This window comes from Triticum urartu, chromosome 7A (assembly GCF_056163025.1).
Source record: "Triticum urartu cultivar PI428250 chromosome 7A, HENAU_Tu73, whole genome shotgun sequence".
NCBI classification, from domain to species: domain Eukaryota; kingdom Viridiplantae; phylum Streptophyta; class Magnoliopsida; order Poales; family Poaceae; genus Triticum; species Triticum urartu.
Genome location: NC_141879.1, coordinates 586,051,326 through 586,065,015, shown reverse-complemented (window position 1 = coordinate 586,065,015; position 13,690 = coordinate 586,051,326). Strand labels below are relative to the sequence as shown.

The 13,690-nt window shown below is 46.7% G+C and overlaps 1 protein-coding gene across 1 annotated transcript; it reads left to right on the top strand.

Moving 5' to 3' along the window:
* The first annotated feature begins 9,026 nt into the window (after positions 1-9,026).
* On the top strand, positions 9,027-13,557 carry LOC125525614 (G-type lectin S-receptor-like serine/threonine-protein kinase LECRK3). Its single transcript, XM_048690625.2, has one exon. It carries the CDS (start codon positions 10,155-10,157, stop codon positions 12,600-12,602), a length of 2,448 nt encoding a protein of 815 aa, XP_048546582.1. The 5' UTR covers positions 9,027-10,154; the 3' UTR covers positions 12,603-13,557.
* The last annotated feature ends 133 nt before the right edge of the window (positions 13,558-13,690 follow it).

Genomic DNA, 13,690 nt, shown 5'->3' with positions numbered 1-13,690 from the left:
TGTCCGATCATCACGTGAGACGGACTAGTCAACATCGGTGAACATCTTCATGTTGATCGTATCTTCTATACGACTCATGCTCGACCTTTCGGTCTTCTGTGTTCCGAGGCCATGTCTGTACATGCTAGGCTCGTCAAGTCAACCTAAGTGTTTGCATGTGTAAATCTGTCTTACACCTGTTGTATGTGAACGTTGGAATCTATCACACCCGATCATCACGTGGTGCTTCGAAACAACGAACTGTCGCAACGGTGCACAGTTAGGGGAAACACTTTCTTGAAATTATTATGAGGGATCATCTTATTTACTACCGTCGTTCTAAGTAAACAAGATGCAAAAACATGATAAACATCTCATGCAATCGAATAATAGTGACATGATATGGCCAATATCATATAGCTCCTGTGATCTCCATCTTGGGGCTCCATGATCATCTTGTCACCGGCATGACACCATGATCTCCATCATCATGATCTCCATCATCGTGTCTCCATGAAGTTGCTCGCCAACTATTACTTCTACTACTATGGCTAACACGTTTAGCAATAAAGTAAAGTAATTTACATGGCATTTCTCAATGACACGCAGGTCATACAAAAAATAAAGACAACTCCTATGGCTCCTGCCGGTTGTCATACTCATCGACATGCAAGTCGTGATTCCTATTACAAGAACATGATCTCATACATCACATATATCATTCATCATTCATCACAACTTTGGCCATATCACATCACAAAACACTTGCTGCAAAAACAAGATAGACGTCCTCTAATTGTTGTTGCAAGTTTTACGTGGCTGCAAGAGGGTTCTAGCAAGAACGTTTTCTTACCTACGTTAAAGCCACAACGTGATTTGTCAACTTCTATTTACCCTTCATAAGGACCCTTTTCGTCGAATCCACTCCAACTAAAGTGGGAGAGACAGACACCCGCCAGCCACCTTATGCAACTAGTGCATGTCAGTCGGTGGAACCGGTCTCACGTAAGCGTACGTGTAAGGTTGGTCCGGGCCGCTTCATCCCACAATACCACTGAAGCAAAATAAGACTAGTAGCGGCAAGAAAGTTGACAACATCTACACCCACAACAAATTGTGTTCTACTCGTGCAAAGAGAACTACGCATAGACCTAGCTCATGATGCCACTGTTGGGAAACGTTGCAGAAAATAAAAAATTTCCTACGTTTTCACCAAGATCCATCTATGAGTTCATCTAGCAATGAGTGATCGGATGCATCTACATACCTTTGTAGATCGCGAGCGGAAGCATTCAAAGAACGGGGATGCGGGAGTCGTACTCATCGTGATCCAAATCACCGGAGATCCTAGCGCCGAACGGACGGCACCTCCGCGTTCAACACACGTACAGTCAGCGTGACGTCTCCTCCTTCTTGATCCAGCAAGGGGGAAGGAGAGGTTGATGAAGATCCAGCAGCACGACGGCGTGGTGGTGGATGCAGCAGTCACCGCAGCAGGGCTTCGCCGAGCTTCTGCGAGAGGGAGAGGTGTAGCAGGGGAGAGGGAGGCGCCAAGGCTTCAGGGTGCGTCTGCCCTCCCTCCCCCCCTTTATATAGGCCCCCTAGGGGGGCACGCCGGCCCTAGGAGATGGGATATCCTAGGGGGGGCGGCGGCCAAGGGGGTGGAGTGCCCCCCAAGGCAAGTGGAGGCGCCCCCTCCCCTAGGGTTCCCAACCCTAGGCGCATGGGAGGCCCAGGGGGGGCGCACCAGCCCACTATGGGCTGGTTCCCTCCCCACTTCAGCCCATGGGGCCCTCCGGGATGGGTGGCCCCACCCGGTGGACCCCCGGGACCCTTCTGGTGGTCCCGGTACAATACCGTTGACCCCCGAAACTCTCCCGATGGCCGAAACTACACTTCCTATATATAATTCTTCACCTTCGGACCATTCCGGAACTCCTCGTGACGTCCGGGATCTCATCCGGGACTCCGAACAACTTTCGGGTTACTGCATTCTCATATCTCTACAACCCTAGCGTCACCGAACCTTCAGTGTGTAGACCCTACGGGTTCGGGAGACATGTAGACATGACCGAGACGACTCTCCGGTCAATAACCAACGGCGGGATCTGGATACCCATGTTGGCTCCCACATGCTCCTCGATGATCTCATCGGATGAACCACGATGTCGAGGATTCAAGCAACCCCGTATACAATTCCCTTTGTCAATCGGTACGTTACTTGCCCGAGATTCGATCGTCGGTATCCCAATACCTCGTTCAATCTCGTTACCGGCAAGTCACTTTACTCGTACCGTAATGCATGATCCAGTGACCAGACACTTGGTCACTTTGAGCTCATTATGATGATGCATTACCGAGTGGGCCCAGGGATACCTCTCCGTCATATGGAGTGACAAATCCCAGTCTTGATCCGTGTCAACCCAACAGACACTTTCGGAGATACCCGTAGTATACCTTTATAGTCACCCAGTTACGTTGTGACGTTTGGTACACCCAAAGCACTCCTACGGTATCCGGGAGTTACACGATCTCATGGTCTAAGGAAAAGATACTTGACATTGGAAAAACTCTAGCAAACGAACTATACGATCTTGTGCTATGTTTAGGATTGGGTCTTGTCCATCACATCATTCTCCTAATGATGTGATCTCGTTATCAATGACATCCAATGTCCATAGTCAGGAAACCATGACTATCTGTTGATCAACGAGCTAGTCAACTAGAGGCTTACTAGGGACATGTTGGTGTCTATGTATTCACACATGTATTACGATTTTCGGATAACACAATTATAGCATGAATAAAAGACAATCATCATGAACAAGGAAATATAATAATAATCCTTTTATTATTGCCTCTAGGGCATATTTCCAACAGTCTCCCACTTGCACTAGAGTCAATAATCTAGTTACATTGTGATGAATCGAACACCCATAGAGTTCTGGTGTTGATCATGTTTTGCCCCAGGGAGAGGTTTAGTCAACGGATCTGCGACATTCAGATCCGTATGTACTTTACAAATATCTATGTCTCCATCTTGAACATTTTCACGAATGGAGTTGAAGCGACGCTTGATGTGCCTGGTCTTCTTGTGAAACCTGGGCTCCTTGGCAAGTGCAATAGCTCCAGTGTTGTCACAGAAGAGTTTGATCGGCCCCGACGCATTGGGTATGACTCCTAGGTCGGTGATGAACTCCTTCACCCAAATTGCTTCATGAGCTGCCTCCGAGGCTGCCATGTACTCCGCTTCATCTGTGGGCGGAGGGACTTTGTCGTGTGTGATTTTGTTGCGGATGTACCATGCCTGCCACATGATCATGAGGACGACCATGCACGCCGTATCCAACAGAGAGTTTGGTAGCGTGAATAGCCACTCTGGGCCATCATTCTTGATGGTCTCCACCTTTGGAATCGGCCAGTCCTTCTCCATGGCTCGCCAAAGGTCCATGGCAAGTCGGCACCTACGCATTGCGTGAAAGCCGTCATCTCGTTCCACGCCACAAAGGGGGCATACATTAGTAAGCTCGAGCCGGTGGGAAAACTTATTAGCCCAGGTGGACAAAGAGTTGGTGATAATTCTCCATGCGAACAAGCGTACCTTCGGGGGAGCAGGGCACCCCCATATGATTCCAGATGGCGCGACGACCATCCGGTGCCCTGCTCGTGGCGGTTGCCAATGGACGCTCGCGCTCGTCCATGGCAAAGCGGTAGGCTGAGCGAATGGTGAAGATACAGTTCCTCTCGAGTGCCCAGGCGATGATATCGTCGGTGACGCGTGGCGATGTACATATGCTGCTGATGGAGTCGACGTCCTGAGGAAGGAAGTGGCAACGAAGAAGGTCCAGACGCCAATTACCAGACTTATCGAGGAGCTCCGCGACTCTCCTGGGCCGGCAGGTCCCTTGCCGAGTAATGGCGCGAAGGCTCAGTGGGCAGCCAGGGGTCACGCTAAATGCGGATGTTCTGTCCATCCCCGACACACCACACGATGCCCTTTTTCAAGAGCTCAAGACCATGATGGATGCCTTGCCATGTAGGGGAGGCGTTCCTCGGGAAGACAGTGTCCTCGAGGCGACCCTCAGGTAGTAGCGAGCCTTTAGCACCTGCGCACATAAGCTATTAGGATTAGTAAGTAAGCGCCACGCCTGCCTGGCGAGTAGGGCCTGATTAAACATGTGGAAATCCCTGAACCCGAGGCCACCCTACATTTTATGTGCCAAGATCTTGGGCCAAGCCAGTCAATGTGTTTTCCTTTTCCCTTCCGTAGAGCCCCACCAGAAATTACGCACCATCATGTTCAGATCACCACATACGGACATAGGGAGCTTAAAGACACCCATGATATAAGTTGGGATGGCTTGTGCAATGGCTTCTTCATTGTTTCCTTCCCAGCAAGAGACAAGGTATCTCCCCAAGCTATAATTCTTTTCAGAAGCCTGGACCGCAGATTTTGAAATTTACCACGGGACATACGGCTATCAGGTGTGGGCAAACCTAAGTACTTGTCCTCAAATGACATTACGTTTATATGCAAAACTGACCGAATTCTTTCCTGAACATCCATGGCACAAAACTTATCAAAAAGAATACTGCACTTAGCCGGATTAATGCATTGCCCTATAGCCCGTGCATACACATTAAGCACGTCCTGTACTTTCTTAGCCTGCTCCTCCTCTGCCTTAAAAAATAACAGTGTATCATGTGCAAAGAGCAAGTGTGACATGCCTGGGGCTCGCCGACACACTTTCAGAGGTGTATATTCCCCATTTTCCTCTTTGTCTTTCAACAAAGAAGACAAAACATCAGCCACCAGAAGGAACAAAAAAGGAGAGAGTGGATCACCTTGCTGTAGCCCTCGCGACGGTACAAACGAATCCAAGAGGGTTCCATTAAATTTAACAAAGTATCTCACCGAGATGGTGCAAGTCATAATCCAGTCCAACCAGCGGCGAGCGAAACCCATCTTTTGCATCATTCGCTTCAAGAAGGTCCAATCAAAACACTGTCATACGCTTTAGACATGTCCAATTTGTAAGCACAAATTTTTTTGCCAGGGTCTTTTTCATGTTGAATAGAATGAAAGCACTCAAAAGCTATCAAGGCATTATCAGTAATCATCCGCCCCTGGACGAAAGCACTTTGTTTCGGTGAAATTATCTCATCCAGAATAGGGCGCAGGCGATTTACCAGGCACTTGGACACCACCTTGTAAATGACGTTGCAGAGGATAATCGGTCTGAACTCCGTGAGCCTCTCAGGGTTTTCAACCTTGGGGATAAGAACAATGGAGGTGTTGTTCACCCCTTCCGGCATTATTCCCGTACGAAAAAATTCCTTGACCCCAGCGATCACCTGTTCGTGCATGCATGACCAGTTTCTTTGAAAGAACCTGGCGGGAAAACCATTGGGACCCGGCGCCTTCAGCGGACCAATCTGGAAGAGCGCATCAGCAATCTCCTTATCCGAGAATTCTGCACACAGGCCATCATTCATTTGATCAGTAACACGTGTGTTAATTAAGTTGATCACGGGATCCACACATAGAGTACTGTCCGCCTTGAACAAATTAGAAAAATAGAAGGTGGCCAGCTCGGCCATGGCTGCATGGCTTTGATGCGTTGTGCCAGCATTGGACACAAGTGATTTATGCGGTTTTTGTGAGTGCGCCAGACCGCTTTGCGGTGGAAATTTTTTGTGTTCCAGTCCCCCTCACACGGCCATACAACACAAGACCGTTGCATCCATAGCATCTCCTCCCGGTAAAGAAGTTCATTCATCTTATCGGTGGCCTCTCGAATCTCTTTTCTATCTACATTCATAGACATAAGCTCTTCCAGACGTGAGCGAGACTTATTAATTTCTTTAATAATGTTTCCAATTTTTTTACGGCTCCAACATTGCAACGTTTTCATCATAGTTCCCAAACTAGAAGCTATGTCTCCCAAGTTCAACATAGACCCCAAATCAACCCAGGTATTCATTATTACCTCTAGGAGAGTCGAGTCTCTCTCCCACATTACCTCGTACTGACAACACCTCCTGCCTGACTCCGGTAGTCGTTCCTCCATGACACACCGAAGCAAGATAGCCAGGTGGTCCGAGCTGGGCATCACAATGTGCTCCACCTTGGCATTTGTGAAGATGTTACGCCAAGAATTATTAGCAACAGCCCGGTCCAGTCCGACTTTGACATTCGCCCGTCCACCACGGCGATTGTCATAAGTGAAAGGCAGCCCTACAAAACCAAGATCACCCAGACCACAAACTTTCAAAGTATCACGAAAATCAATCATTTGACCTGCCGGTCGCGACGATTCGAAGAAGTGCTCGAAGCTCCACATAGCCTCGTTGAAGTCTCCCACCACCACCCACGGCATGTCGGTTTGGTGATGAAGATCCCGGAGGATGGACCACATGCGTTGTTGGTCCTCCGTCCGCGGTTCTCCATAGACGCAGGTAAGACGCCAGGGTGGCTCCCCTGTCGTCACAGTCACGTACACATCAATATATCTTTCATTTATTGTTTTTACATCAAGACTCAAGGACTCATGCCAATACAAAGCCAGGCCACCACTAAGACCAACACTATCAGAAGCGTCGAAACCACTTAAACCTAACCGAGAGCGATACCTCTTCATTTTATTCTTAGATTGTCTAGTCTCACAAAGGAAAACGATACTAGGGGAATGAGTCTGAACAAGACTAACAAGACTCACAAGATCTTAGACTATCTTACACATTGTTTGGTTGCCCACATTGTCTCTCCTTGCATGGGAGCAAAAATGCTAACCATGACGTTTGGTTGCATCTCTATGCTCCCAAAATGTAATGTTTGGTTGTTTGGTTACACATGTGCAGATAGTTACTCTTACCTTTGTATACATGATGAATTTACATCACACCATCACACTTGGAACAACTTTCTGAAATGGTGGCCACACAACAGGCACGCATGAACACATTCACATGACAAGCACACATGGACACGTTATAGTACAAATACAACAGGGAGATATATATCTATTCGCATATGTCCGTTGAAACAAAAAAGTTAAGCCGCAATAATTGTGCAAAACGGCAAGATGAAGCCACTCGTCAAACCAAATTTTAAATGGTCGGTCGTGTGCGGCGAATTTGATAAAATTCGTCTAAAGAATTTCCAAACATAAACATAAAATTGATGATCAGCAATCAATAAACTAGTAGCAATCACAGGAATGAAATCACAACGTCAATGCGCATCTTTTTCGTGTAGAGCTTATCTCAAATCGAAACACCATTGTATAGATTAAAATGGATTACCTTAAGAAGATCAAGGAAGGCATTCACACCGTCAAAATCACCACCTAGGAACGTAAGTCATTTTTTGCGCTAGCTGGAGCATGGCTCCCTTGAAACCGTCAATTTGAGAGTCCCTCCAGGGTCTGGCCATGGGCCGTGAGTGTTCCTCCTGGATTAGGCTCTCGACTGCTTTGAGTTTAGTGTGGGCCACTTTCTCAATGCAGCCCAAGTAACCAAGCAGCCTAGATTTGTCCCGTCAGAGTTCGTGGGCAACCAAACGCTCTAGTCGTAATCGATGCTTCTCAACAAATTAAATTGAGATCGATCATTCATATAGTGTGAACTCTTTGGTACAGGTCCATCCTATATGTATGACGCCTCTACCTATACGCGCTGCATGTTGAACTAACTTTAGGCATCTAATTTTAATGCATGGTCATTTCCATACTGAAAGTGTGAATCAATAACACATTTGTTGGTTCTATAAATTGAGCTACTATCTAGGACCAATCCAGATATATGTTTTGTCAATGTAGTCATGTAAAAACATGCCATATTTTATTTATGTGATCTATAACTTAATTAGGATATTAGAAGACAACTGATATATTACACCAAGCTCACATGTGACGCCCACAAACCTTGATGCCAATGAATCTACCTGTACAACCCTAAAGCTATCTAATCTATGATGATGAGTCTGCGAGTACAACCTATGGGGGTAAACTCGGTCTTCTTGCTGGTTTATGCATGTGAGCGATGTCCGTCAAAGTGGGCTAGCTAGCACCCACATTGCTAACATCATCACCCGCGTGACAGATAGATGCCACATCAGGTGATCCATATAATTTTCAACATGGCGATGCAAAATTGTAGCGATCTATCTATACTTAGACGACGATCCTTTTTCCTGGACTTCGGTTGTCGCCAATTGCAGTCACCCACCTGAACTGTAATGATCTAGACTTAGATGACAAAATTGTACGATTTTTGTGCGATGACGTGGGCTCGGGTCCATTTTACAAAGGTGGTGTGCTGTGATGCGCGAAAGATCCAGATACAAGGGTTCATACACCTTTATTCTTTCTTCTTCAAGAGTACGTAAAATGCATACCATTTCTTTTCTTTATACAAGAAAGCAGCGTAAAGATACACCATCCTTCTCAGGGCGCCAGCGACCAGAGCAAGGACACCAAAACACCAGGGAACAACAGCAGAAGAGGGCTAGCTACCCACTAAGTACTTGCTCGAGTTCCTCAACAATCTGCACACAAAGACCATTGACAGAACGCTGTTGGGAAACATTGCCAAACACGCGCGCATTCCTCTGCTTACATAAACTGCAGCATACAAGCATAATCGTGATCGGTGATGCTTCCATAAACTCCAGTCAAAACCTCACCGAGCATTTTTAACATGGTCCCTCTTACCTTCCCTTTTCACATGAAAAATAAGAGTATCTAATAGATCTCAACCGTTGATTTTATTAAGTAGTGGATCTGAGTGACTCTTTCATTCGTACCTCGCATGTGAGAAGAGAAGGTAGGAGGAACCCGAATATCCAATTCGGCTCCCGAACTCATCTACACCCTGTGAACAGTAAATTCAAAAAAAATAGAAAAAATCTAAAAAATTCAAAAAAAAATTGTGGTGAAAGATGCGAGGTACGAATGAAAGAGTCACTCAGATCCACTACTTAATAAAATCGATTTTATTAAGTAGTGGATCTGAGTGACTCTTTCATTCGTACCTCTCAAGTGCGTGATGTCCATGCCAAGTTTCAGCTCATTCGGATATCTGACGAGCTCTCAGCAAAAGAGACAAAATCAGGTCCGAACAGTGCAAAACAATAAACTTTTTCACAGGCCCAAAATTTGTCTTTTTTGCTCAAAGCTCGTCAAATGTTCAAACGCGCTGAATTTTCGAACGGACATCACGAAATCAAGCATCTTTCACCACAAAATAAATTGATTTTTTTGAATTACTTTACTATTTTTGGCGAACTTACTGTTCACTCCCGGGCTCAGATGAGCCCGGGAGCCAAAACGCCCTGTCGGAGGAACCGTATTGAAAGAGTAACTATTTTTCCTTAACTGAGACCGGTCCGCTCCTTGTCCACCACCAATTCTCAAGTGTGTCCATGATCAGTGGTGCCATGTTTGGAATGGCGAGAAGACCAAAGCACTTCTGCCAAACCTGACAAAACTTGCTTAGTCCGTCCACGATCAGTTGATACACTTTCTTTACATCAGACGCTAGAAAACACTACTCCGTACACACAGAGAACACATCCAAATCTGTAACGAGAGTGAGGTAAATTTAACATAGGAAATGAGTTGTTGATACCTGATATTACCTTCTACAGTCAATAAAGTCATCCATCTGCAAGCGTGCGTACTGAGCAAACTAAAACGTGAGAGGAAATGTTCAGCTTCCTGTCAGTGAGCAAATTTGAAATGTTCAGCTTCCTTTCGGTCAGCAAATTGTGCGGTCGAACAATGGCTTATATTAAGCTAATCGGTACCTTAAACTTTACGGCAGCTGTCAGATACACTGAGATGACTGAGAACTTACCATTTTGACGGAAGGTCCAGCGGAATTCCTCCTGGCCTTTTGACAATTTGACATTCGCCAACCACCCAAGGAAAGCATGCCGTGCCACTAAGTCTAGGGCATGAGAATTTGTTTCCGTTCAGCGTAGACCAGCACTAAGTCTAAAAGCCACATTAGGTGACGAGGCACCCAAAGACTTGCTGGATGCCTGGATCGTATCATGTTTATATACACCACAATGGCACGCTGATCATGCAAGAAGCTAATCAGAAATAAAGCCAGGATCAGCAAGAAGCTAATCAGAAATAAAGCCAGGATCAGCAAGAAGCTAATCACAAATGAAGCCACTATCTTTTGTTCTCCACCTTGCTTCGTTCCTTGCGCTCTTGCTCCACCAGCCTCATCTGCTTGCAGCGCAGAGGCTCACAACCGGATTGACACTCAGCCCCCCTGGCTACATCACCTCCCCGTCAGGGGAATTTGCCTTCGGCTTCCGGGCCCTCGACTCTGACCCCAGCCAGTTCCTCCTTGCTGTCTGGTTCAACCTCAACTTCACCCAGGCACCCGACCCTGCACAGGAGAAGGTGGTGTGGTATGCCAAGAACCTGGGTTCAGGCTCGGCCGTAATGGCCACGGAGTTGTCCGTGTTCAGCATCGGTCCCCAGCTCTCCCTCACTGACAACACCGGTAGCATAATATGGACGAACCCATACCCTAGCCTACAAGCCGGCTCAATTCTCGCGCTGCAAGACTCAGGCAACCTCCAGTTACTCGCCACCGGGGGAATGCCCATCACCTGGGAGAGCTTCCAGCACCCAACTGACACACTCCTCCCAGGTCAATCGTTGGGCTCTGGAAAGGCTCTTCTGTCCAGGCACTCCGACACGGTCTTCTTCCCCGGCCGCTACAGCCTGCAGGTGCAAGGCGATGGTAACATCGTCTTGTACCTCACAAACCTTGCCACCGGCAACCTGGATTCGCACAACGCATATTGGAGCACTAACACCTACCAGCCGGACAACCAGGTCGGCAACATGACTATTTTTTTTGACTCATCGGGCCATCTGTACTATCAGAGCAATGACAGCACTGTGGTTGACCTGATACCCCCGCATCCAAAGTCTAGGTTTGGTTACCACCAGCACGCATCACTCGATCCAGATGGCATCTTCCGCATGTACACCCGGCCGAAGAACGCCATGGGAAGGAGAAACTTGTCGTGGGCAGTCACGGGACAGTTCCCAACCGAAGGTTGCAAGATAAAAACCTCTATGCAAGGTTTGTGTGGCCCCAACTCATACTGTGTGTATGGTCCTAACGACCGGCTCGATTGTGAGTGCCCAAGCGGCTACTCCTATGTCGATTCTCAGCTCAGGTACATGGGCTGCACACAGGGGTTCATGTCGCAGAGTTGTGACGGGAAGAACCGCTCCGCCGAGTTTGGGGTTGTCACGCTCCCGAACACCACTTGGGGAAACTCGCCATATGAAGGATATTCGCACACCACAGAGGACCAGTGTGCAGACTCTTGCCTAAAGGACTGCCTCTGCGCCGCTGCTATGTATGATGACAGTTATTGTGCCAAGATGGTGTCATTGGCAGGATTTGGACGGCAAGGAGGAGACGTCGCCATGAAGGCATTGATAAAGGTACGGACGAGTAATCCCTTCGAGCTGGTGCCACCGAGAAGGATATTGCCTTATGTATTACTCGGTTGCTCGGGGTTCGTGTTGCTATCCGCAATAAGTAGTCTCATGTTACATTGGTACCTTAGGAAGAAGAACGCCAACCATGACTTTGTGAGGGCTTACACTGCAAAAGAGCTTTACAGAGCCACCAATGGCTTTTGTAAGTTGTTAGGCAGAGGTGGCTTTGGCGAGGTCTACCATGGGGTGTTAAAGTCGCTACACTCTCCTGACATAGCGGTGAAGAAGCTCATCAGCTCCAATGGTTACAGCGAGAGGGAGTTCGCGAATGAGGTACAGTCCATCGGCCAGATCCACCACAGGAACCTGGTCCGCATGGTTGGTTACTGCAAAGAGCAGGAGCAACGGATGTTGGTGTTCGAGTTCATGCCAGGTGGTTCCCTTCGGAGCTTCCTTTTCCAGCCTAAGCGACCAATGTGGAGTTGGCGTGCCAAGGCAGCACTCGGTATTGCCAAGGGCCTAGAGTACTTACACGAAGAATGCAATTATCCAATCATTCATTGTGACATCAAGCCTGACAATATATTGTTAGATGACAAGAAAAATCCGAAGATTACTGATTTTGGGATTGCAAAGCTTCTTAGTGACCAGCAGATGCACACCACGGTGACTAACATCAGGGGCACAAGGGGCTATATTGCCCCCGAGTGGTTCCAAAGTGATAGGCGCATTGACACCAAGGTTGATGTTTACAGCTTCGGCGTTGTGCTACTAGAGATGATATGCTGCCGGAAGTGCCAGGAGCCGGTGACCGGGCTGGATGGTGACGATTCAGTCACACTGTTTTGGTGTGCTGGTCAGTTGGTCTGTCATGGCAAGATTAAGGTTTTGTTGCATAATGATGACGACACCATTGAGGATTTGGTCAGAGTGGAGAGGTTCATGCGTGTTGCACTCTGGTGCATTGAGCAGAATCCTTCGCTCCGTCCGACAATGCACCAGGTGGTGCAGATGCTGGAGGGCGTGGTTGAGGTCGACACTCTACCTGCTCCTAAAAGCTCCAACTGTTCATCACCGTTGACCTCTTCGGTCGACGGGAGCACTCTGTTGCCAGGTGGTGCTAATCTTGAGATAGAGTGATATTCTGATAGGCTGCAGCTTCGAAATGATTTTTTTTTACTTTTCACCAATGCTAATTGTTGAGCCATTGTGTACCTCTAGATGGTGTAGCTAGACTTCAATCATGCCTTGTAGCTATTACATGTCTTCGAGTAAGTATTCATCCATTGTGCTCCACTTATGCAATAATCCTTTGGTTTGAGCACTAATTCATCATGATTTATTTATTTTTACCTTTTTGAAGTCACAGGATATCCTTCCTGGGTTCAAATTAAGTGTGTATAATGGTTTAGGAGAACATACCACATGGCAAGAGCAGCAGCAGCAAGATTTGGCTGAAAATTATGTCAGCAATTCATTCAGTTCTACCTGCCAGAGGGGAAAGTATTAGTGAACTAAAACTGAACTTTGTTGGGCATTTCTCATAAGAGCAATGAGTCATAATTCAGGGAAACCCATCTGGATGTTTCATAGATATTCGGCCAAAGATCAACTAACACAAGTTCATAAATCAGAGGCAAAGAAATGCTTATCTCTCATTTGTCGAACAGATACTACAGAACAACGGTAAGGTGAATGAATAATAACCTTGGAGGTGAATAATAACAAGAAAGAAAAATGTGAAGGGTGAATAAATAAAGGCGTTTGTATGCAAATTTCACTGTCGGTGTGCTTCCTTAGTATGCCTTTGTCACATTGGCAGTACCAAGTCACTTGAAAGCACCGTGACGTGGCAAATAACTTGATCAAGATTGATGCCAAACCACATGTTAGGGAACAATGATCAATTTGATTCAATTAGTAAATTTAGTTACCCAAGATAGATTCAGGTTACGCAGGCCTTAGCAAGTTAGCCTACAAGATAACAGCTGCAAATATATTAGCAGACGGCACAAATATGGACAATTGAAGATGTACTTTTAGGATAAGTTACTATCCAATATTCAAAATTCAATGTATGCATTTGTCTTCAGCTAGTCATAAATCATGAGAAAGTAACATCCTTTGCAGACCAATAAGATAACATTGACTGCATATTTTTTAGGTCCTCTATCAAGAAATTTACCACTCCAATAAGAGCCTGAACTATAGACAAGGCTACTACAAAA

Bases quoted from the DNA above. Each gene is read 5' to 3' on its own strand.
- LOC125525614 (XM_048690625.2), top strand. From the start codon at position 10,155: ATGAAGCCACTATCTTTTGTTCTCCACCTTGCTTCGTTCCTTGCGCTC.